This window comes from Phyllobates terribilis, unplaced genomic scaffold, assembly GCF_046119375.1.
Source record: "Phyllobates terribilis strain yellow unplaced genomic scaffold, ASM4611937v1 Scaffold_3__8_contigs__length_932513732, whole genome shotgun sequence".
Taxonomy (NCBI): Eukaryota; Metazoa; Chordata; class Amphibia; order Anura; family Dendrobatidae; genus Phyllobates; species Phyllobates terribilis.
In genome coordinates, this window is record NW_027362763.1 from 617,509,209 (window position 1) to 617,534,947 (window position 25,739).

The window sequence follows — 25,739 nt, forward strand, 5'->3', positions numbered from 1 at the left end:
CGACTGGTTTCCCATAGAGAAGCTGGTAGGAGAGGTCAAGGAGACCCCATCGATCCCCAAGCTGGAAGTGTCCAGGGGCACGTGTGGGACAGCTCAGCTACAGTATCCCACCCTGACTCGGGCACGGGAAAGGGTGTTAGAGGTAAATGGTGTAGCACAACAGCCTGGTGCGGATACTGTGTTTCCACGCATGGTGGTCAATGGTGAGTTGCTCTAAAGGGTAGACAAAATCAGGGACGAGGTCGTTGAACAGTTAGTGGTAACTCAGTCGTACCGTCGGGCAGTTCTAGAGATGGCACACACACACCTGCTGGGTAGACACTTAGGGGTTAAAAAGACACAAGAGCATATCTTGCGGCGGTTCTTTTGGTCGGGCATTTACGCGGAGGTCCAAAAGTATTGCGAATCCTGCCCCGAATGTCAGCTGACCACACCCACCACAAGTTTCCGTAGCCCATTGGTACCTCTGCCAGTGATACAGGTACTGATTGAATGGATTGCAATGGACTTGGTAGGGCCCATTGTAAAATCCACTTGTAGTCACCAACATATACTGGTGGTTGTTGACTATGCCACCCGGTACCCGGAGGCTATACCGCTACGCCACACCTCGGCGAAACTGATTGCACGGGAGCTGTTTGCCATGTTCTGTCGTCTTGGGCTACCTAAGGAGATCCTGACGGATCAAGGGACCCCTTTTGTGTCCAAGGTGACGAGGGAACTGTGCAAACTGCTAAAAATAAAGCAATTGCACACCTCGATGTACCACCCTCAAACCGAAGGGCTAGTAGAATGGTTCAATAAAACCCTCAAGTCCATGTTAAAAAAGATGGTTTCTAAGGACGGAAGGGATTGGGACATGTTGCTACGCTATTTGATGTTCGCCGTCCGTGAGGTACCCCAGGCTTCCACAGGGTTCTCTCCCTTTGAGTTATTGTACGGCAGACACCCTAGGGGCCTGTTGGACATAGCCAAAGAGACGTGGGAACAAGAGTCGACTCCACATAGTAGTATAATTGAACACGTGGCTAGTATGCAGGACTGGATCGTGGCGGTCATGCCCATCGTGAAAGAACATCTGATAGCCACAGCCGAGAGTAAGCTCATGGCCAAGTGGCAAGGGCCATATGAAGTTCGAGAAAAGGTGGGGGAGGTAAATTACCGGGTGTATCAGCCCAGAAGGAGGAAACCTGAGCAGCTTTATCATGTAAACTTGCTAAAACCTTGGAAAGATCGGGAGTGTTTAGTTACAGACGTCACTCCGGGCATGCCGCCAGAGAGCTCTCTACCTTCAGCCAGGGATGCATCCGGGGGTGAGGTCAAGATAAGTGATGCTCACTAAACAGCAATGACGGGAGGGTCGCTCGCTGTTGGAGCAAAATACCGACGTGTTCTCAGAGCTACCGGGTAGGACTACGGTTCTCCAACATGACTTTGTCACCGAACCTGGGGTAAGAGTACGAATGAGACTGTACCGGGTACCTGAAACCCGGAGGCAAGCCATCACAGCTGAGGTAAAGCAAATGCTCCAGTTAGCCGTCATCGAGGAATCGCGGAGTGAGTGGCCTAGCCCCATCGTATTAATCCTGAAACCAGACGGATCGTTACGCTTCTGTAACGATTTCCAGAAATTAAATGAAGTGTCGAAGTTGGACCTTTATTCAATGCCCAGGGTGGATGAACTAATTGAGAGACTGGGGCAGGCCCAGTACTTTACCACGCTCAATCTCACCAAGGGTGACTGGCAGGTACCTCTCACGAAATCAGCGAAGAAAAAGACCGCCTTTATAACTCCGGAGGGTCTATATCACTATGTGGTCTTACCTTTTGGGTTATATGGGGCCCCGGCGACATTCTAGAGGCTGATGGACATAGTGCTCAAGCCTCATCAGGAGTACGCTTCCACATAGCTAGATTATATCATCATCTTTAGCACCGACTGGCATACGCACCTATCCCAGGTACAAGCGGTGCTGGTGCAAGCCCAAAAAAATGTGCGATAGGGCTAGAGGAAGCCCGATATTTGGGACATGTGATTGGCCGAGAAGTTATCAAGCCCCAAATCAATAAAGTTGAGGCCATTAAAAACTGGCCTAAACCGTCAAGTACAAAACAGATGAGGGCATTCCTTGGCATCCTTGGGTATTACGGCTGGTTTATACCTAATTTTACTGGGAGAACGGCGGCCGTGACCGATCTCTTGAAAGGAAAAAAATCGGTAATGGTTCAGTGGAACCCTCAGGCAGAAGAAGCGTTTCAGTCCATGAAGTTGGCCCTGTGTGGACAGCTGGTCCTCATCAACCCCAACTTCAAGGAAACCTTCATTGTACAGACAGATGCCTCGGAGGTAGGCCGAGGAGAGGTATTGTCACAAAAAGTGAATGGTGAAGAGCACCCAGTCACCTACTTGAGTAGAAAGCTTACCCAAGCGGAGAAAAACTATAGCGTGGTAGAGAAGGAGTGTTTGGCTATTAAGTGGGCCTTGGAATCGCTACGTTATTATTTGCTCAGGCGTCAGTTCCGCTTGGTGACGGACCACTCACCCTTGGTATGGATGGGGAACGCCAAGGAGAGGAATGCGCGAGTCACCAGGTGGTTTCTGTTACTGCAAAACTTCAGTTTCTCTGTAGAACATCACGCTGGGAAGTTGCAGGCAAACGCGGATGCCCTGTCCCGGGTACCCTGTATGGTGACAAATGTTCAACCCCACAAGTTTGAACAGAGGGGGGGGGATATGTGAGGCAGTGACTGGGATCATATACGAGGGACATTATATATTCCCCAGAATGTGTACAGAGACCTATTAAACCCGTTGGTGTGCATTGCAGTCACAGACACAGCTGTGGCTGTAATGCAGGAATGAAGGTGAGCATTAACCTGGTCATGCTATCTGGCTAAAGCAGATTAAGTAAAACCCGGCAGGGCCTTCAATTCTTGGAGGACGCTACAGGAAAGCAGTGGGGCGGCTTCCTCCCTCCAACTCAGGTTTTTCAGTGGCTTTTGCCACAGGTCCTTTAAAAACCCTGCTTAAGGAAAGCTCGGCGGGCCTGTGTGTAACTGAACCCACTCCTGGGAAGGCTCTGCACCCGTAAGGCTCTGATCAGCCCGGCAAGGCCATTGCCCAAGGCAACTGTTGTTATGGACTTATGTTAACCCAGCTGCGAACCGGAGGAATTTGTTTTTCCCGTGAGTTGCTGAATAAAAGCTGTTTATGTTGGACTTGCTTGGGTCACTGACTCAGTTACTGCACAGTGTGAACACCGCCGCCTTATAATAGTGATGAAAAACATAATTAAAGCACTGACAGATTTATCTCCCAATGGACAACTGTGGCTCCCAATAATGCCTGTTCACTTATATTAAGGGTCCAAAGGGTTTGGTTGCAAGCTGCATAACATTTTTCTGTAACATGCAATGGAATTTGCAAACGAGAGTCTAGTCAAGACCTCTGTCAGATATCAATACATCCTAGTTTTCCACTGAACATTAGAATTATCCTTAACACATTATATAATTAGTGGATCTCTTCATTTTTGGCTATATCTAATTTGTACAGGTGAATTTCAGTTTACTGGTGGGGAAGAGTCAGACAGCCATATAACTTGAACGAGGATCACAACAAACTGCTTGGACTGGCCACAGCTCTCCTGACCCATGCATGACAGCTGCATAGAAGTACATGCTGTCACGCTTGGGTCAGGAGAGCTGATGACCAGTCTGAGCATTGCGATCTCCGTCTGAATTATGTGGCTGTCTGACTCTCCCCTAAGCTTCAGGATCCAATTAAGCTTGGACCATATACATGAGAACTCTACAAAAATGAGAAATTGCAACATGAAATTAAAGACTACTTTTCACCAATTTTTTTCATGTTGAAAAAAATCCCCCTTGCATATTCCACAGATAGGGTCCACCCTACCAGGTTACCCACAATAAATATTCATTGTCCCAAGAAAGTAACTTATCTTAATTGTAGCATTTGTCTGTCAGATCCCTTTGTCCTGATGTGTTACCCCCCTCAGTTCTGGGGTTCAACAGGGGGCCACATATGAAAGGAGACCTCAATGGATCCAAGTGTTGTATGGTTTGGAGCACTATCCAGCCCTTGGTTCCACTGAGGTTTCTTTCATATATGGTCCCCTGATGAACCCCAGAACTATATGGGGGGAGCTATATTATATATAAACCCATTTTCAGTCCCTTTTTTAAGGGTTCTGTGTATATATATATATATATATATATATATATATATATATATATATATATATATATATATATATATATATATATATATATATATTGATATATTGATATACTTTTAAACGAGTCTCATTATAAGTTATTTTTTAAAGCATTTTATTCTTCTAGTTGGTTCATATATGTTTATTGTTCCTTTGCCTCCTAATGAGATGTTTTGTCATATTGGAGATTTTAAAGGTTTCCTTGCTTCCATGGTTGCTTTTTTCCACTGGTCTCTTTTGTCTCAGTGTAGTTGTGACACTAGTCACTTCTCAATGTGACGCTAGTCACTACTCATGGACTTTTCATGAGACAGAATAGGCAAGAGGTACCTGAGTCAGTACCAAGAGAGCTTGTGATAGACTAAGGGAAAAGATAAAAGCGTAATCGGGTTACAGTCCGAGGGCAGAGTATCAGGAGGGTAGTGGATCAAGACAAAGGGGTAAGTCAAACAGATGGTCAAAGTTAAATCCAAGATCAGAATACAACTGAAAGCATGGAGAAAACACACACTACTTGAGCAAAGCTACAACTGGCAATGGACTGACCATTATCAGAGTTCTAAATAGCCCTATAATCACCCTGAACAGATGACACATGGTGGACATTCCACAGACCCAGTCAGATAGGATGGCTGAGCAGTCATTCACAATAGTCACAACTCTGCCGCAGATTAGGCGGTTGAGCTGTCACTCACAATCCTGACAGCTCAGCAAGCCCTCAATCCCATAGGGTGGTAGAGCTGTCATTCACAGCATCCATAGGAAACCATAAATGGTGAAATCGTGACAATAATGTTATAAAATTTGAGTCACATAAACAGTTTTTACTAATTACTTGTTGTGGATTACATTTATTCAATAATAATGTCTAAAGGTCTAATCGATTACTGACCATACATTATTATTCTGAATAAGCTGAATATAAAAAATTCTAAAAATCTTAATATAAAAAAACAGTATATTCATTATTTTTCCTCAAATATATACTGCAAACTGCACATGCTAATTTTATTTTTTTCCTCAGAGTTGTAGTTTATGAAGGAAAACAGATCATGGCAGACTCTGGCCCACTCTTTGACAAAACATATGCTGGTGGACGGCTGGGACTCTTTGTTTTCTCCCAAGAGTTGGTATATTTCTCTGATCTCAAGTATGAATGTAAAGGTAAGTGTATTTTCAAGACATAATTAACTGGTATATTTTTGAAGGAAAACTATTGCATATTTTTCAAAAATGTAATAGTGTTAATTGTACAATCAGATCCGAAATTAACTGATCATAAAGCTAAATTTAAACTGGAAGAACAGTAAAATGGATATCAGTATTGGCAATGCTTTACTAATTGCCCTAGCATGATGCATAAAGAAAAACAATTATACTTACGATCCGGCTGCTCCTATAATCTTAGCCCCGTGTCCCCAATTGGTCTCATGATATTAACAATGTCACTAACTGCTGCAGCCAATCAGTGGCCGCTGATCGGCTGCAGCCTTCACTATTATGTCCTAGTAGAACAGAATTTCCTCCGCATAGTTGTAATTATGAGGGGTTCAGCCGATCCAGGAGGCAAATAGACATTTTTTTAATTTATGCAGCACAATGGGCCAAATAATAAGATAGTATGGGATTGTCATATGGTGGACTATTTACCACTTGATACTAATGTAAAATGAATCATTTTAATTATACTACAAAACAATCTAATTTATTTATATAGAAATAATGTGTTCATTAATGCTTCCATTTTTTGTGATCAATCATAAAACTTGTCATTTTAAGGTTGAAAAAAGTAGATGTTTTGATCTTTTTATATAGTAAACTAGCTATTGAACTCGTTCTACGCCCGGGTGGCGAGCATTTTATTGGTATATGGTCTCCCATCCTGTTATGTGCTGCCCCTATCCTGTTATGTGCTGCCCCCATCCTGTTATGTGCTGCCCCCATCCTGTTATATGCTGCCCCCATCCTGTTATGTGCTGCCCCCATCCTGTTATGTGCTGCCCCCATCCTGTTATATGCTGCCCCCATCCTGTTATGTGCTGCCTCCATCCTAATATGTCCTGCCCCCATCCTGTTATATGCTGCCCCCATCCTGTTATGTAGATTAAAAATTTACCGCACACTCCGGGCTTGGGTGATGAACAGTTTATTGATTCTCCGTGACAAGCAGAATTCAAACGTGCATGAACATTTTTATGCTTGAATGCCACCAGATATAGATAATGTTTCGACTCTAGTGGGTCTTTTTCAAAGCGTCACTGCAAGGAAAACATAACACATGAGTATATTGCTAATGGGAGAATGGATGATGAAGGCATCAAAGGGATACAAAGTTGAACCCACAAAAGACAGGTGGTAAATACAACTACAGCATTGGTATTGACACAGGGGGGCATGCTATGTGGTGGTATGGCATATAACATGGCATAGGTAGAAACAAAAATAAACATACAAAATTTACAAATAATATACAAATAATATACAGTATATACATAGATCACCACCAGAGGACATTAATGCAGTAGATCAGTATAAGGATAAGGATACGAGAAAGTGTAGCAGGCACAATGGTGAAATCTTACTTTGAATGTAGAATAGTAAAAGGAATTCAATGGAACCAAGTCCAAGGATAAGAGGTTTTGGCAAAAGGCATTAAGGTAAAGCACAGTGTTAATAAAGGTTTGTGGCCTGCTAGGTGGACTGGATTGCTCACAACTTACAAGTTACCTAGTCAAAATGCACAACAGGGAAACAGAGGGTTGCTGTGGAAGTAAGGGAGACTGATAAATAAAATACATACCGCATGGGGAGAGGACTGGTAGCAGATATGGGAGGAGGGGTCAACCAGTTACCTTGTTGCCATGGTGTCAGGAAGCTCCTGTGCCCTGTGGTCCTTGTCCAGGTGTGGTTCAGAGTGTATGCCCATGGTTTATAACGTGTATCGCCGGACCGGAAGTGTGTCACAAGGCCACGCCCCCGGAAGTAACATCACACTGGCCGGGAGCTGAAGCCAGAATGGTGGTAACCTTGGAAGCAGAAATGCTTCCTGACAGAGGGTACATGCGTGATAGCCTCATATCAGAGTGGAACACTGCGGGAGCGCTGTGTGACCTGGTGCTACGGGGCAGCAGCGGAGGCTGAGTACTAATGTGGGAAAAGCAGAGATATGATGGGGGGTGGAAACAGGTTATGTACAGAAAGAGAATAAACCCATGTAGAGGAATGGAAACAGGAGAATTGGCTAGGAATGTAAATTATCGGGATGAAGTAGGGTACATGGGAATATCATAATGTACAGGGTGATACAGAGGGGAAAGGCAGAGGTATAGTAACATGAGATAGGGGGATATGGGATAGAACAAGTATGGAGAGAGGATGGTCGTGACTAGGGGGGGGCACAAAATGGCCAAATAAAGGAAAGGGCTTCAACTGTCTAGTGGAAATATGGAGCTAGTAGCTAGCTGGTGCTGTTTAAAGCTATATTTGGGGGGGGGGAGATGTTGGGGGGGACAGCTATAATAAGTGTGTAGGTGAGTGGAAGAGGAGGGAGAAAGAAGGGAAGTATACAGGAAGCCTTGAGGCTGTGTAGAGGATGGCAGGATAGCTAATGAGGTTTGAAATACAAAGATGGGGGGGGGAGGGGAAGGAGGGCTGTAAAGCTCACCTGGTGGAAAGGTGCCAGTCAGCATGTCTGTGCAGAGAGGAAATACATATTAATAAAGCCAATAAGAAAAAGATCTTCAGCTCACCTGGTCCAGCCTTCCCAGTCCTCCTTTCCATGATCTCGGTGCTCGGAATTAGTCCATCCCCATCTGGGAGAAAAATCCTCAGTGAAAGTGAAAAGTAGTTTTCCAGCACACGATTTAGAAAAATTAAAAAAAGCCTTTATTTATTCCATCGTTAAAAAATACAAATCCAAAGGAGATAAAAGCGTGTGTAGACTTACGCGTTTCGGATCATATTTGACCCTTAGTCATAGTATGAAATACTGAATAAATGTTGCACTTTTCAAGGAAAACAGTCAAGGAAAGCGGCCAAGGGTGACACCCACCAAAATCAGCTGTGACATCAGCATCATTAATTCCAGGCTAGCAGTGATCTAGACACTAGTTTAACCCTATAGTACATCCATCCTCTACAAACATGTTACAATGTGAACTGTTACTTAGTACTGCACTAATTATTTGATCACTTTTTGCCCAAGTTTTTTATATATGTGAATTCATTAAATAAACAATTAATGCACTATTTAAATATATATGTGACTATAAGAGCTTCTAAAGATATAATTACCTATTTTCTAAAAATTACTGTTCTAACATTTAATTTCAAGGGCATACTTTTCCAATACAAATCTCTATTTTAAGACCATATGAGAATGGCTAGAAATTATTACAAAATGTAATTAGCATGTTTTGTTTTGTATTATTTACAGTCTCCCCTAGATTAATCGTGAAAGAAAAAAAACAAAAAAACATTCTTCCTTTTATTTGATAAACACCTCAATTTGTCCCAACTTTATTAATATAGATACATTAATTCATGTTTTAGATTTAGTCCCATTGGGTATCTGGTGTTTAGTTTTAAAATCCATCAAGCTTCAGTCATCTGGAGTAGTTTTACCCTATCCCCACCCCGCCGGGGAGTAGGAACAAATTCCAAACCACTTACTGGCAGGCTACTTAGATCCCCCTTGTGTTCGTACAAAAAATGTTTGGAAGCCCCCGAAAGACTGCGGGTAGTGACATTATTAAAGTCATAAATGTGCTCCGACAGTCTTTTTCTTATACTATGGCTTGTAGATCCCACATATTGTTTTCTGCACATCGTGCAAAAAATGATATAGACACAATGGTCAGTAGCACAGTTCATGAAAGTCTTTAGATTAAATACTTAACCCTCATTACTTATGACAGACTTGTTGTTATTTATCATAAATTTGCATAAACCACATGACTTCTGCCCGCATCTAAATGAGCCCTTAGTGGACAACCATGTACGACCTATTTTATCTGTATTTTCTCTGAGTTCACTCGGGGAGATTACATTTCCTATTGTCAGGGATTTCTTTGGAACAAATTTACAACCATTTTTTAGAATTTCTCTAAGGGTGCTGTCAGTGGTTAACAATGGTAGATGTTTTCGAACAACATTAATTACTTTATAATAATTGCTATGATATGTGGTAGAAAAGATCATTTCTTTAGAAAAATCTTTCCTGTCTGATTTTTTTTGACTGGAGTAGATACTGATCTCTGCTTTTTTCATTAGCTTTTATTTCAGCTTTTTCAATGGTTTTTGATTATAGCCCCTATGCTGTAGTCTCTTCTTAATATTGTCAAATTCTTCCTTATATTTTCTGTCATCAGTACAACACCTTCGAGCTCTGATAAATTCCCCGGTGGGGATATTCCTGATTACATGTTGTGGGTGTTGACTGGAGGCATGCAAAATTGAATTTCCTGAGATTTTTTTTGCGGAAGAGCTGACAATCTACTTTTCTATTCGACCTATCTCCACTCAGCTGTATATCCAAAAAGGAAATCGTATCCCTATTTGTATCTACTGTAAAAGACAGATTTAAATCATTATCATTAATGTAATCATTAAAACCAGGGACTAAATCATCTGATCCTTTCCACACTATCAAGATGTCATCTGTAAAACGCATATTAATTAAGCCAGTTAATTTCCCTATTTAGGCCTTTTGGGGCCAAGGTTTGTGGGGTATGAATCCAAAAGGCCTCTCTCTGTTTAAGTAGTTGAAAGTGGTTACCACCCCTCCTAGGTCTGTGTACCTGTTCGATGACCTGAAATCGCAACTGGGAGACAGAATGTCTAGCTTGGTTGAAATGTTCAGGTAAAGGTAACCATGCTTTTCTGCAACGGATGGTGTATTTATGGCTAGCGATGTGATCTCTAACATGTTGGTTAGTCTCACCCACATATAAGAATCTGCATGGGCATTTGATGGCATATATGACAAAGTTTGAGTCGCATGTGTATTAGTCTTTGATAGAGTATATTTTCCCGGTTCTTGGGTGCGTGATACAGTCAGATTTGATTATATTGGAACAGGCCGCACAGCTTAGACATGGGAATGTGCCGTATTTACATGGGCCAAGGAAACGCTGCATTGTAGTGGGTGGTGTGCCTCCAATGTCTGCTTTGACTAGTTTGTCCCTGATGTTTGGGGCTCTTTTGGAGCACATGAGGGTAGGAGCTGAAAAAGACTGAATATTCAGGTAAGCCCTAGCAAGAAGGGAGCAATGCTTCCGAATGATGGTATGTATTTTGGGCATAAGGAGATGATGCACATATATGAATGGAATTCTCTCGATCATATTGAGGGGTGGAAGGGGAGGGGGCGGTGTCTGTGCTCTCTGTACTTCCTGTTCTAGTAGTTTGATGGGATAATTCCTTTCTCTGAACTTTATGGACATTTCAGAAAGACAGGCGTGTAAGAGGTCAGTATCTGTAACAATGCGGGATACCGTTTGAAACTGTGAGCGAGGGAGACTATTTTTAGTGGGTTTGGATGAAAGCTGGAGTAGTGCAATAAGCTGTTACGGTTGGTAGGTTTGGAAAAGATATTTGTGGTAAGTTTCCCGTCCAGGCTTTTGATTATGGTGTCCAGGAATTGGATTTGTTTGCTGTCGAAATTCAAAGTGAACTGTAACTCGGGTCTAATGGAGTTAAGGAATTTATGAAACGTGTTGAGTGAGTCAGTGCTACCTTGCCAGATGCAGAAAATATCATCAATGTATCTATGGTAACTGGTGGCGTGGTTTTGGAAAAGGTTTTGGAAAAGTGTATAGATACTGTTCTTCAAATGCACTCATGTATGTATTTGCATATGCAGGTGCTACATTGGATCCCATTGCTTTCCCACACGTCTGCAAGTAGTACGTATCTTTGAACAAAAAGAAGTTCTTGTGTAGAACCAATCTAAGGAGGTCTAGACAGAAGTCAATGGAGAGACTGTTCATGCAGGACTGTGAGAGTCTATTGGAGACAGCCTGTATGCATAAGTCATGGGAAATGGAAGTATAAAGACTATTGACATCGAATGTCACTAAAAGGCTGTCGGGAGGGACGGGGCTGAGTTCTCGGATGATCCTGAGAAAATGGTTTGTGTCCAGTATGAAGGATTGTGATGTTTTGGTTAAGGGGGTGAGATTTTTTTCTAAATAGATAGAGGTGACAAAATGGAATCCGTGGAGGCGACTATGGGCCGGTCAGGTGGATCAACTAGAGATTTATGAATTTTGGATAAAATGTAGAATACTGGTGTGATAGGATGTGGATTGGTGAGATAAGTTACAGTTTTTTGGTCAATGGTTTTATTGTCAAGGTAAGTAGTGAGGACCTGTTGGATTTTGGTTTTGATGTTGCTGGTGGGGTTTCTGGGAATAATGCGGTATTTCCTTCAGATAGCTGGCGGGTAATTTTACTGCAATATTGGGTTTTATCCATGATTACCACAGTACCCCCTTTGTCAGCTGGTTTAATAACAATGTCCCTGTTTGTCTGTAGGGAAGTGAGTGCACGTTTCTCTTCTACCAACGGATTCTGGTGGGTAGGAAAAAAAAAAATCTTTGTTGGTGTAGTTGTTGCTGTACGTCCCTGTCAATTAAGTTAATGAAGGTTTCAGTGGCATGATATGTTCATGGTGGGTTGAATGTGCTCTGGTTGCGGAGCCCTAGTGTGGAGATCGAGAGCTCTGGAACAGGAGGACCCACTGGGTGAGCTACTCTGTTGGCAGAAGTCTCCGTAGTAAGTCCAAAATGGGTTTTAAGTCTCACCGTGCAGTAGAATCTTTGTAAGTCCTTTTCTAACTGGAAAGAATTCCAGTTAGGTGTCAAACAGAAGGAGTGGCCCTTCTGCAGTCAGGCTAGTTCCGCAGGGGAGAGCGTGTAGCTGGAGATATTGATGACAGGGTCTGAGTCCTTACCTGGGAGCGGGTGACCATCCGGTCTGTGGGATCTCCGTGTTGATCTGCGTACTGGTTTCCTCCCCTGCGGCCTTTGGGTAAAAAACGCCTTGCTTGACCAGTGGTAGTTTTGCTCCCGGAACTGAAGGAACCATGCTGGTGGGAATCTCGGTTGTAGCGCCAAGATCTTGTATTGGAGGAGTCGCACCATCTGTAGACACGATTGTTAAGGTAGTCGTCGTTATCTCTTTGGAATTTCTGACGTTTTTTATCTTGTAAATATTTTTTGTGTTCTTGAAGTGATCTTTTGGTCTTGCTTTTGAGGTTGTTGAGGTCCTCGGGGGAGAGGGTGGCAGGAAGTTGTGTCTCAATTGCGGAGATGTTCTTTTGTGTCTTTTAGATCGCTTTCTGTAGATGTTCAGTTGTTAGTATGATAATGTCTAATGTACATTTATTGAGGATCTTCTGGAATTTATCGCAGTAGTCTTTGTTGTCAGAGAATAAGGTGGGTCGCAGGTGGCTTCTCAGTCCTCTGGGAATTTTGTTTTGGCGGTGGTACTCTGCCAAAGTGATACAGTGTAAATCATAGGCATTAAGTTTACGGTTTTCTTTCGCGTAATCCCATGTCCTCAGGTCCTGGATAGGTATTTTCAGAAACTCGATAGAGTGGGTCACCAAGGAAAGGATACTGTTACTGGTAGTTGCGTCGTAAGCGAAGGTATCTGTAGACATTTGGGTAATTGGTGCCACAGCCAAGAGACATCAAATGGCATATCAGTAGATATATCCTTATATCTACTGCATTAATGTCCTCTGGTGGTTATCCACAAGGTACTACGTTACTATGTATATACTGTATATTATTTTATTTGTACTATTTGTAAATTTTGTATGTTTATTTTTGTTTCTACCTATGCCACGTTATATGCCATACCACCACACAGCATGCCCCCCTGTGTAAATACCAATGCTGTAGTGGTATTTACCACCTGTCTTTTGTGGGTTCAACTTTGTATCCCTTTGATGCCTTCATCATCCATTCTCCCATTAGCAATATACTTATGTGTTATGCTTTCCTTGCAGTGACGCTTTGAAAAAGACCCACTAGGGTCAAAACGTTATCTATATCTGGTCACATTCAAGCATAAAAATGTTCATGCACGTTTGAATTTTGCTTGTGACGAAGAATCAATAAACTGTTCATCACCCAAGCCCGGAGTGTGCGATGAATCTTTAATCTATTGATCTGTGGGTACCATGCCCCGTTCCACAAGCACCTTGCCCATTAATTGTGTGCACGCCAATCCTTTTATATCCCATCCTGTTATGTGCTGCCCCCATCTTGTTATGTGCTGCCCCCATCCTGTTATGTACTGTCCCCATCCTGCGCCCCCATCCTGGTATTTGTGCTGCCCCCATCCTGGTGTTTTTGCTGCCCTTATCCTGGTATTTTTGCTACCCAATCCTGTTCCCCCATACTGTTATGTGCTGCCCCCATCCTATCCTGGTATGCATGGCACCCCTCATCCCTATCCTGGTATGTATGGTACCCCTCATCCTTATCCTGGTATGTATGGCCCCCTCTTCCCCTCAATCCTGGTATGCATGGCACCCCTCATTCCCAATCCTGGTATGTATGGCACCCTCATCCCTATCCTGGTATGTATGGCACCCCTCATCCCCAATCCTGGTATGCATGGCACCTCTCATCCACAATCCTTGTATGCATGGCACCTCTCATCCCCAATCCTAGTATGCATGGCACCCCTTATCTCAGTCCTGGTATGCATGGCCCCCTCATCCCCAATCCTGGTATGCATGGCACCCCTCATCCCAATTCTGGTATGCATGGAACCCCATCCCTCATCCTGGTATGCATGGCTCCCTCATCCCCAATCCTGGTATGTATGGCCCCCTCAGTCATATCCTGGTATGCATGGGCCCCTCACCCCCATCCTGGTATGCATGGCACTCCTCATCCCTCAATCCTGGTATGCATGGCACCCCATCCCTCATTCTGGTATGCATGGCTCCCTCATCCCTCATCATGGTATGCATGGTACCCCATCCCTCATCCCTATCTTGGTATGTATGGTACACCTCATTCTGGTATGCATGGTACCCTCATCCCTATCTTGTTATGTATGGTACCCCCTCATCCCTATCCTGGTATGCATGGTACCCCCTCATCCCTATCCTGGTATGCATGGGCTCTCATCTGTGTCCTGTATGCATGATACCCCCTCATCCCTATCCTGGTATGCATGGCCCCTTTTCTGTATCATGGTATGCATGGTACCCCTTCATCCCTATCCTGGTATGTATGGTACCCCTCATGTTAGAATCTATGTTGTTTTACTATCGGCCATCTTGTTGTGGTTTGCTTGCTTCTAGTCTTTTCCTCTGGTGCTGGGTTTCTTGGTCACGTGATCTCTGCACTCTTTATTACCCAGCACCTGGCCCCCATTCCCTGCTGGACATCAGTGTTGTAACGCTCGTGCTCTGGCTAAGTAGCCTGGTTTAGTTCTTCTTGCTTTGGACTATTGTTATCCTGGGACTTCTTGTTCCACCAGTTTTGTTTCCTTTAATTTTTGCTTTTGCAGCTAACTTTTCTGTTAGGAGGTCTCCTGCTTTTGCTCCCAGTCCTTAGATCTTTTAGGGACCCCTTTCCATTTCCTACAGGTCTTCGTTTGAGTTCAGTGCAGGAGTTTCGGTGGGGCTATTCACAAGGAATAGGGCACCCACCCTAGCGTAGGGTAAAGCTGAGTCTCAGTGCAGGGACAGCTTTTCCCTCCTATTCCTTAGTTCTAAGTTGCAGAACACAACACCTCATCCCGAATCCTGGTATGCATGGCACCCCTCATCCCCAATCCTGGTATGCATGGCACCCCTCATCCCCAATCCTGGTATGCAAGGCACCCCTCATCCCCAATCCTGGTATGCACGGCCAGCTCCAGGTTTTTCTGGGCCCCGGGCGAAAGAGTCTCAGTGGGCCCCTTTAATACATAACACGATTCATGATGCACAGATATCGCAGAGAAATATATATATATATATATATATATATATATATATATAGTACAATGCAAAGATTTCACTTCTTACATTACATGAGCGATATCTATTGTAAATTCTACAAAAGCTCAGAAACGGGCGAATCGCTCCGCACAGAATACTGGCCCCCATATAAGGCCCCATACGGAATACTGGGCCCCATATAAGGCCCCATACGGAATACTGGGCCCCATATAAGGCCCCATACGTAATACTGGGCCCCATATAAGGCCCCATACGGAATACTGGGCCCCATATAAGGCCCCATACGGAATACTGGGCCCCATATAAGGCCCCATACGGAATACTGGGCCCCATATAAGGCCCCATACGGAATACTGGGCCCCATATAAGGCCCCATACGGAATACTGGCCCCCATATAAGGCCCCATACGGAATACTGGGCCCCATATAAGGCCCCATACGGAATACTGGCCCCCATATAAGGCCCCATACAGAATACTGGCCCCCATATAAGGCTCCATACGGAATACTGGCCTCCATATAAGGTCCCATACGGAATACTGGCCCCCATATAAGGCCCCATACGGAATACTGGCCCCCATATAAGGCCCCATACGGAATACTGGCCCCCATATAAGGCCCCATACGGAATACTGGCCCCCATATAAGGCTCCATACGGAATACTGGCCTCCATATAAGGCTCTATACGGAATACTGGCCCCCATATAAGGCTCGATGCGGAATACTGGCCCCCATATAAGACTCCATACAGAATACTGGCCCCCATATAACGCTCCATACAGGATACTGGCCCCCTTATAAAGCTCCATACAGGATACTGGCCCCCATATAACGCTCCATACAGGATACTGGTCCCCATATAATGCTGCATGCAGGCTGTTACCCGCCACATAATGCCCCATACAGGCTGTCCCCCCCTTATAATGCTCCATGCAGGCTGTTCCCCCCCACATAATGCCCCATACAGGCTGCCCTCCCCCCTTATAATGCTCCATGCAGGCTGTTCCCCCCACATAATGCACTATGCAGGCTGTTCCCCCCCTTATAATGCCCCATGCAGGCTGTCACCCCCTCTCTCTATAATGCCCCATGCAGGATGTCACCCCCCTCCCTTTATAATGCCCCATGCAGGATGTCACCCCCTCTCTCTATAATGCCCCATGCAGGATGTCATCCCCCTCTCTTTATAATGCCCCATGCAGGATGTCACCCCCTCTCTCCATAATGCCCCATGCAGGCTGTCACCCCCTCTCTCCATAATGCCCCATGCAGGCTGTCACCCCCTCTCTCCATAATGCCCCATGCAGGCTGTCACCCCCTCTCTCCATAATGCCCCATGCAGGCTGTCAGCCCCCCCCCCCCCATATAATGCCCCATGCCTCCATACATTAAAAAAAAAAATCAAATACTCACCTCCCTCCTCCTCACCTGCTGCAGCTGCTCGGGTCCGGACTCCAGCGTTGTCGGTGTCTTCCCGCTCTGCGCTCCCTGTGACGGCTCAGGGGGACGGCGCGGTGGAAAGACGTCACCGTGCCCTCTGACCTTAGACGTCACAGGGAGCGCAGAGCAGGAAGACAGCGGATCTGTGGAGGCACAGAGAGAGGTAAGCATCCCACTGCCGGGGCCCTGAGCAAGCGGGGAAGAAGGGCGGGCGCTGACACTGCTCTCCTCCGCCCATAGCCCAGCGGAGTGCGCGACTGCCAGTGGGCCCCTCTGCCTGCTCAGGGCCCTGGCACTTGCCCGGGTGCGCTGAGTGCTGACGCTGGCCCTGCTGGTATGTATGGTACCCCTAATCCCTATCCTGGTATGCATGGCACCCCTCATCCAAATCCTGGTATGCATGGCACCCCTCATCCAAATCCTGGTATGCATGGCACCCCTCATCCCCCAATCCTGGTATGCATGACACCCCATACCTCATCCTGGTATGTATGGCACCCCTCATCCCCAATCCTGGTATGTATGATACCCCTCATACCTATCCTGGTATGTATCGTACCCCTCATCCCTATCCTTGTATGCATGGCACCCCTCGTCCCCAATCCTGGTATGCATGGCACCCCTCATTCCCAATCCTGGTATGTATGGTACCCCTCATCCCCCAATCCTGGGATGCATGACACCCCATACCTCAACCTGGTATGTATGGTACCCCTCATCCCTATCCTGGTATGCATGACACCCCTCATCCGTATCCTGGTATGCATAGTACCCCTCATCCCCAATCCTGGAATGCATGGCACCCCTCATCCCCAATCCTGGTATGTATGGTACCCCTCATCTCTATCTTGGTATGCATGGCACCCCTCATCCCTATCCTGGTATGCATGGCAACCCTCATCCCTATCTTGGTATGCATGGTACCCCTCATCCGTATCCTGGTATGCATGGCCCCTAGTCCATATTCTGGTATGCATGGTGCCCCCTCATCCTTATCCTGGTATGCATGGCACCCCTCATCCCTATCCTGGTATGCATGGTCCCTCGTCCCTCATCCATATCTTGGTATGCATGGTACCACATCCCTCATCCTGGTATGCATGGTACCCCCTCATCCGTATCCTGGTATGCATGGTGGCCCCTCATGCCTATACTGGTAAGCATGGTACCACATCCTTCATCCTGGTATGCATGGCACCCCCTCATCCCTATCCTGGTATGCATGGTACCCCATCCCTCATCCCTATCACGCTGTACATACACAAAAAAATAAACAATTGTACTCACTTCCGTCGGTGGTCTGCTCAGGTGGGGTGGAACGATTCTGCTCTGAAAAGTTTGTTTCTTGCAGGGCTAGGTGAAAGGGTTAAGGATCTGCTGATTGCTTATCCTACACCTGGAAACTTGCAGGAGGCAATGCAATTAGCTATACGGGTGGACAGGAGACTGCGTGCAAGGGTTAATGAGAGTAAATCCTCTGCCGTGTCAGCTCCGAGTTCTGAGAGGGTCTGTACTGATATTGGAGAGCCGATGGAGATTGGGGCGATGTCACCCCGCTCTCAGGAAAAAGACCGCAGATTTTCTGAAGGCTTGTGCTTTTATTGCGGAAAATCTGACCATTTCATTAAGAACTGTGTGCTTCGTATGAACAAAGAAAAAAAAAGGTCAGTTACGCCCGCATAGCCTGTTTAAATACTAAGGGTGTATTTCTTTCTGCTACCACCGCTGCTCAGGAAGAATTAATTGAATTTCGGGTATTTGTGGATTGTGGTTCTACTCTGAATGTGATTGATGGGGGATTCTTGGAAAAACTTAAATTAAAACCCAAACCTTTGTCATCCCCTATTGCCGTGGTTTCTGTCTGGCTCTCCCTCACTATTAATGGTATTCACCAAGAAAATTTGGATTTGGTGGTATTAAATAATTTGCCTTCTCCAGTAGTGTTGGGTTTGCCCTGGTTAAAATTGCACAATCCTGTACTGGATTGGTCTACCAATGAAATTAAGTCCTGGAGCCCTAAGTGTTATGACAAGTGTTGTAACGGGCACATTGCTGCTGTGGATAAAGGGGAATTACCTGTACCTATTCAGGAGTTTTGGAAAGTTTTTTCTGAGGAGGAGTCGCAAGTTTTGCCTCCTCATAGAGACTATGATTGTACCATTGAATTTCTCCCTGGAGCGACTCTCCCTAAGAGTCTTTTATTTAATCTTACTATTCCTGAGAGAAAGGCTTTGGAGGAATACATACAGACAAGCTTAGCCGCCGGTCATATCAGACCCTCTAAGTCACCTGTGGCTGTTGGATTTTTTTTTTGTTAAAAAAAAATAACGGCGGTTTACGTCCTTGTCTGGACATTCGCGAGATTAATAAAATTACTGTACGCAATCCCTACCCACTGCCATTGATTCCTGATTTGTTTAACCAGTTAGTGGGGGCCAAATGGTTCTCTAAAATTGATCTCCGGGGGGCATACAATTTGTTGCGTATGAAGGAGGGTGATGAATGAAAGACTGCTTTTAACACTCCTGTGGGTCATTTTGAGAATCTGGTTATGCCTTTTGGTCTTATCAATGCACCAGCATTTTTTCAGAATCTTATTAATGATATCCTTAGACCTTTGATCGGCAAAAATGTGGTTGTGTATTTGGATGACATTTTGATTTATTCGCCTGATCTGGAGTCTCATTGGCGGAGCGTACGTGAGGTATTGCAGTTATTGATTGACAATTCGCTTTTAGCTAAGCTGGAGAAATGTGAGTTCGCTGTACAGAGAATTAGTTTTTTGGGCTACATTATCTCCAGCGAGGGCTTTGAGATGGACCCGGTGAAAGTTCAAGCTGTGCAGAAATGGCCTAGGCCTATTGGTTTGAAATCGATACAGAGGTTTTTGGGTTTCGCCAATTACTACAGAAAATTAATTAAAAATGTTTCTATTATTGTTAAACCACTGACCGATCTCACCAGGAAAGGTTCTAATACGGTTCAGTGGACTACTGAGGCCATTGAAGCTTTTGTGTTTCTAAAGGAGAGGTTCAGCTCTGCCCCCATCCTTATGCAGCCTGATGTGACTAAGCCGTTTTTGGTTGAGGTTGATGCTTCTTCTGTGGGGGTCGGTGCGGTGTTGTCTCAGGAAAACAAGGATGGAGTACATCCCTGTGCCTTTTTTTTCAAAAAATTTTTCTGAAACTGAACTTAATTACGATATTGGTAATCGGGAATTGCTGGCTATTAAACTCGCATTTGAACACTGGCGTCATCTCTTGGAAGGTGCTGATTTTCCCATTCAGGTTTTCACTGATCATAAAAATCTGATCTATCTTGATGCTGCCAAGCGCTTGAATGCCCGTCAGGCTAGGTGGGCACTTTTTTTTTCGCGGTTTAATTTTTCCATTACTTACATTCCGGGTACCAAGAATGTTAAAGCTGATCCTTTGTCTCGCAGCTTTTCTCCCATGGTCGGTGCTGAGGAGGAGGAGAGCATTTTACAAGAAGGTGTGGTGATTGCTGCATTGGACTCCATTTTGGAAGATGAGATTATTAAAGCACAGGAGAATGCCCCATCTAACACTCCCCATGGGAGGTTGTTTGTACCTAGAACCTTTAGGAGAGATTTGTTTGTTGAGTGTCATGAGTCTCGGTTGGCAGGGCATCCAGGAATTTCTGAGACCAAGAGACAGTTTTTGGTGGCCTGGATGGCAGAAGGAAGTCATTAAGCGGGTGCGTCAATGTACTGTGTGTGCTAGATCTAAGTCTTCTCATACTCCTGCTGCTGGGTTGCTTAGTCCTCTGGAGGTTCCTAGTGCACCTTGGACACATCTGGCTATGGACTTTATTACTGACCTTCCCCCCTCTGAGGGTTTCACGGTCATCTGGGTGGTCGTGGACCGTTTTAGCAAGATGTGTCACTTGGTTCCCTTCATCAAACTGCCCTGCGCTAAGACACTCGCTAAGGCCTTTGTCAAGGAGATTGTCAGACTCCATGGTCTTCCTACTGACATTGTTTCTGATAGGGGACCTCAGTTCGTGGCTCTTTTTTAGCGTGCCTTTTGTGACAGGTTGGGTGTTCATTTGTCATTTTCATCTGGATATCATCCTGAGTCTAATGGCCAGACAGAAAGGAAGAACCAGGATGTTGAGCAGTTCTTGCGTTGTTTTGTGGCAGACAATCAAGAAGGGTGGTCTGAGTTTCTGCCGCTTGCTGAATTTGCTCTTAACAACCATACATCCTCTTCTGCTGGGTGTTCGCCTTTTTTTTGTTGTTCTGGGAGACATCCGTCTTTTGGGTCATTCTCCAAATTGGTATCGGCTGTGCCTGAGGAGGAGAGTTTTTCCGGTGATTTGGAAAGAGTTTGGACGGATGTGCGTGGTAATCTGCAGGAGGCTAACAAAAAATCTAAGAGGTACTTTGACAGGAAACGTCAAGAGGTTTTGTTTACGGCTGGTGACATGGTTTGGTTGTCCTCTAAGAATCTGCGGTTGAGGATTCCTTCTAAAAAATTGGGTCCCAAGTTTGTAGGGCCCTTTAAGGTGCTTCAGGTAGTTAACCAATCTGCTGTTAGGTTGGAGATTCCCACCTCCTGGAAGATTAATCCAGTGTTCCATGTTTCTCTATTGGAAAAAGCTGATGTATCTGATAGAGACGCCACTGCCACTGTTCCTCCGGTGGTGGAGGACGGGGAATATGAAATTTCCCGCATCCTTAATTCTAGATGGCATAGAGGGAGTTTGCAGTATCTCGTCGCTTGGAAGGGTTTCGGTCCCGAGGATAACTCATGGGTGAGGGCGGATGATGTTTCTGCTTCCAGACTTGTCAGAGCGTTTCACAGGAGGTTTCCTGATAAGCCTGGGCCTAGGGAATCCGGAGGATCCTCATTGAAGAGGGGGTCCTGTTAGAACTCTCCTGTTAGATTTTTTCTAGTTTGCTGGTCACATGACCTTTTTTGCCTATTTAATCCTGCTCCGCCCTTCTGGCCTTGCTGGACTTCATTGTAATTTCTACTCTTAAGCTAGCCAGGTGCTTTGTTACCTTACTCTGTCAGTTTAGCTAGGTCTCTTGACCTCTATGTTCTATTTTGTTTGTTTGTCCTTTTCTGCTACAATTTCTGCTAGGAGGTGTCCATCTTACTCCCAGTCCCTAGTTCTTGTAGGGATCCCTTCCTCACATCTATAGGTCTTCATACAGACGAGCTGAGGACTTTAGCGGGTCTGATCGCAGGATCAGGCTCCCCATTACATCGTAGGGATCAAGCTTAGTTCTATTGTAGGGACAGATCTCCTGTCTTTCCTTAGTGCTTGTAGCAGATCATAACACATTTTAAATAAAATTGTGTCCACTAAATAGCATCACAGGTGTCTACAATCTTGTAATCATTAAGTGGGCCTGTATATAGGGCTACAGATACTCACTGTGCTGTTTGGTGACACTCAACATTGACCAGAGGAAGCAAGGAAAGAGTTGTCTCAGGAGATTAGAAAGAAAATTATAGACAAGCATGTTAAAAGTAAAAGTTATAAGACAATCTCCAAGCAGCTTGATGTTCTTGTGACTACATTTGCACATATTACAGAGCCCGGGAAAACTTCTAAAGAGATTAAAGGTGAACTTCAAGCTCAAGGAACATCAGTGTCAGATTGCAACATCCGTTGTTGTTTGATCCAAAGTGGACTTCATGGGAGACGACCAAAGAGAACACAATTGTTGAAAAAAAAATCATAAAAAAGCCAGACTGGAATTTGCCAAGCTACATGTTGACAAGCCACAAAGCTTCTGGGAGAATGTCCTATGGACAGATGAGACAGAAATGGAAGTTTTTGGAAGGCACATCAGCTCTATGTTTACGGACAGAAAAATGAAGCATATCAAGAAAAGAACACTGTCCCTATTGTGAAACATGGAGGAGGCTCTGTTATGTTCTGGGGCTGCTTTGCTGCATGTGGCACAGGGTGTCTTGAATCTGTGCAGGGTATAATGAAATCTCAAGACTATCAAGGGATCTTAGAGAGAAATGTGCTGCCCAGTGTCAGAAAGCTTGGTCTCGCAGGTCATGGGTCTTGCAACAGGATAATGACCCAAAACGCAAAGCTAAAAACACCCAAGAATGGCTAAGAGGAAAACATTGGACTATTCTGAAGTGGCCGTCTGTAAAAGGCAACCTTCAAACACGAGACAACTGAAGCAGGTTGCTCATGAGGAGTGGGCCAAAATACCTGTCGAGAGGTGCAGAAGTCTCATTGACAGTTACAGGAATCGTTTGATTGCAGTGATTACCTCAAAAGGTTGTTCAACAAAATATTAAGTTAAGAGTACCATCATTTCTGTCCAGGCCTATTTCATGAGTTTAATTTTTTTTTAAATTCTGTGCAAGCAGGGTTGAAAAGCAATGTCTGACTTTTATTTGTTCATTTTCATAGATTTAAAATTTATTATTACTTTCGTCAGATTCGAGTTATTTCTATGACTATTGTGGGTTTTTCTTTCATTAAACGAGGAGTACCAACAATTTTGACCACGTGTGGAAGTATGGCGCCGGAGATCGCAGTATGCGTTCAGTGCCTACGCATACCACGATCTCCGGCGCCATACACTTCTCTTACCTGTAACGCCTCGATGCTTTCTTCTGTCTGGAGCCAGACTGCGCAGGTGTGTAACTCTTGCGCAGTCTATAAAGGCTTCAGACAGAGGGATGCATCTATGATTATATTATAGATATCATGAATACACATATAAAGCTGCACTATTAAGAAAGGAAATATAGCTGGTTGCTGTCTCAGCTTCTTTTCTTTAGAAGTGCACTGCCCTGTGTGTGACAGTTCAGGCCAGTGGCAAGGTCGAGCAGCAGCCCCCAAACTGAGCTCTCCCTCATGCTTTGCCTCTGCAGCTTCAGAGAAGATCAGGGGGACTGAAGCTGGCTCCAGCAGTCTGCAGTCTGGTCAGCTTTATAGCAGAGCAAGCTTTTTAGTTAAACGGCCACTCTTAGGCTGTGAGGAGGCCAGTAATCTAGACAAAAAGCATTAGATTATAAAATTAAAAATCAATCCTATAGGCTGCGTGCCCACTATGCTTTTTTCAAGCGTTTCTGCCGCGGAATTTCCGCAGCGAAAACGCTTAAAAAATGTTTGGTAATACGTGCCCCATGGTCCCCAATGATAATCTGCATGTGCTGTGCACATGCTGCGGAAATTTCAGCTGCAGATTATCACTGCTGAACAATCCGCAGCATGTCCATTAATTTTGCGGACACGCAACATAATTGCCGCCATTGACTTGCATTGAAACGCTCAATATCCGTGTCAGCACATTTGCACACACGGATATGAAGCGATTCAATGTGCGGATGGTACCCAGGCATGGAGAAGAGGAGACTCTCATCCAGACCCGGGTACCATAGAAACTGTAAAAAAAGAATTTAAAATAAAAAATAAAGATTATACTTACCTTCCGATGGCCCCGGGCCTCCTCAGCGATACGTGCGATGTGTTGGGCGGCTCGCGGTGGTGTGAGGACCTGACATGACGTCATTGAGTGATGTGACAGGTCACACGACCGCTGACGGCGGTCACGTGACCTGCCACATGACTCAATGACGTCATCGCAGGTCCTTCACACCTCCGCGAGACACCGGGGAGACCGAACGGAGCGGAGAAGGAGACCGGGGGCCATCAGAAAGTAAGTATAATCTTTATTTTTTATTTTTTACCATTCTTATTCTTTTTTTTCACTATTTTTTGGTCACACTATATAAATCCATGCCGGTTGCATGGATTTATATAGTGTGAACAAGTTGTCCAGCACTTTTCCAAGTGAAGCTAAAATCGATTGGAAAAGCGCTTGATAACCCGCATGTAAAAACGCTTGACAAACGCTTCTACCTGGCAGAAAAATGCATGTAAAATCCGCATGCGTTTTTCCTGCCAGGGAGAAGTGTAAAAAATATGCAGTATTTCTGCATCGTGGACACAGCCTAAGAATGGAAATAAGGAGAATAAGAAGTAAATTGCAAAGTTTCTTGTTCTTACAAGCGCTCTACTATTTTAACAATTTAAGAACTTGAGATTACTTCTTTAAAGCATTGCAATCTTTTTGGAAGATAACTTTAAAAAACATAAAGCTATTACTAAATCACAAATTAACGGACTTTAGCTTTCATTTAAAAGAAAAAATTAAAAAAAATTACAAAAGAGAGATTTCATTATGTGGTTACCAGGAAATGGCTTGGTATTACAGTACATAAGATCACATAACAATAAAAATCAAAAAATGAAATCTCTTGCTACAAAAGTAAAGTTCTTTGAGTCTGTATTTTCTGATTATATGGTTAAAACCGAAAAATCTTACAACTATCTAGGAAAGGAATTTAAGAGAGTATCCAAGTTAACAAAGATAAAAGAGTCAGCAAAAGTATATGAAAGAACCAAGGTATGACAACAGATTTGACTATATGAAGATGTTCAGGATCTCACTAGAATGTTGAGGTGGAATCAAGCCCAATGTACTGTATATGCATTTGCAATAATAATTCCATATGTTTATTCAAAGCATTATGTCATCAATCTGTGTTAATCCAAGAAGTAAGCTATAGCATAAAGTCTCTATGGAATTTAGACACACACCAGCTGTTAAGATTTTCTATATTAAGTCTACCTTAAAAGGATTGTCCAGGCCTGGCACCAAAGTCTGCAGTCACTGTATGATCATATGTATGTGATTTGCATACTTGCGTTCACATGTAAACTAGAATCCTCTAGCTTAATTCAATTCACTTCTATGGAGGGAAACCGAACACATCTTGTCAGCATTGGACAGCAAATTTGCGTAACGCATACAGTTGTGCTCAAAAGTTTACATACCATGGCAGAATTTTTGCTTTGTTTCAGAGAATATGAATGATAAAAAAAAAACTTTTTCTACACTCATGGTTATTGGTTGGGTGAAGCCATTTATTGTCAAACTACTGTGTTTTCTCTTTTTACATCTTAATGACAACCAAAAACATCCAAATGACCCTGATCAAAAGTTCACATACCCCAGTCCTAAATATCGTGTATTGCCCCCTCTAACATCAATGACAGCTTGAAGTCTTTTGTG

General features: G+C 44.3%; 1 protein-coding gene across 3 annotated transcripts in view; it reads left to right on the top strand.

The window, feature by feature from the left end:
- The window catches only part of THBS2 (thrombospondin 2), a 1,066,666-nt gene that overhangs the window by 938,121 nt on the left and 102,806 nt on the right, over window positions 1-25,739 (top strand). For all 3 annotated transcript variants that reach the window (XM_073671497.1, XM_073671496.1, XM_073671498.1), the window contains one exon: window positions 5,266-5,405. In XM_073671497.1, coding sequence (XP_073527598.1) covers window positions 5,266-5,405 — 140 coding nt within the window. The remainder of the gene's footprint in view (window positions 1-5,265; window positions 5,406-25,739) is intronic.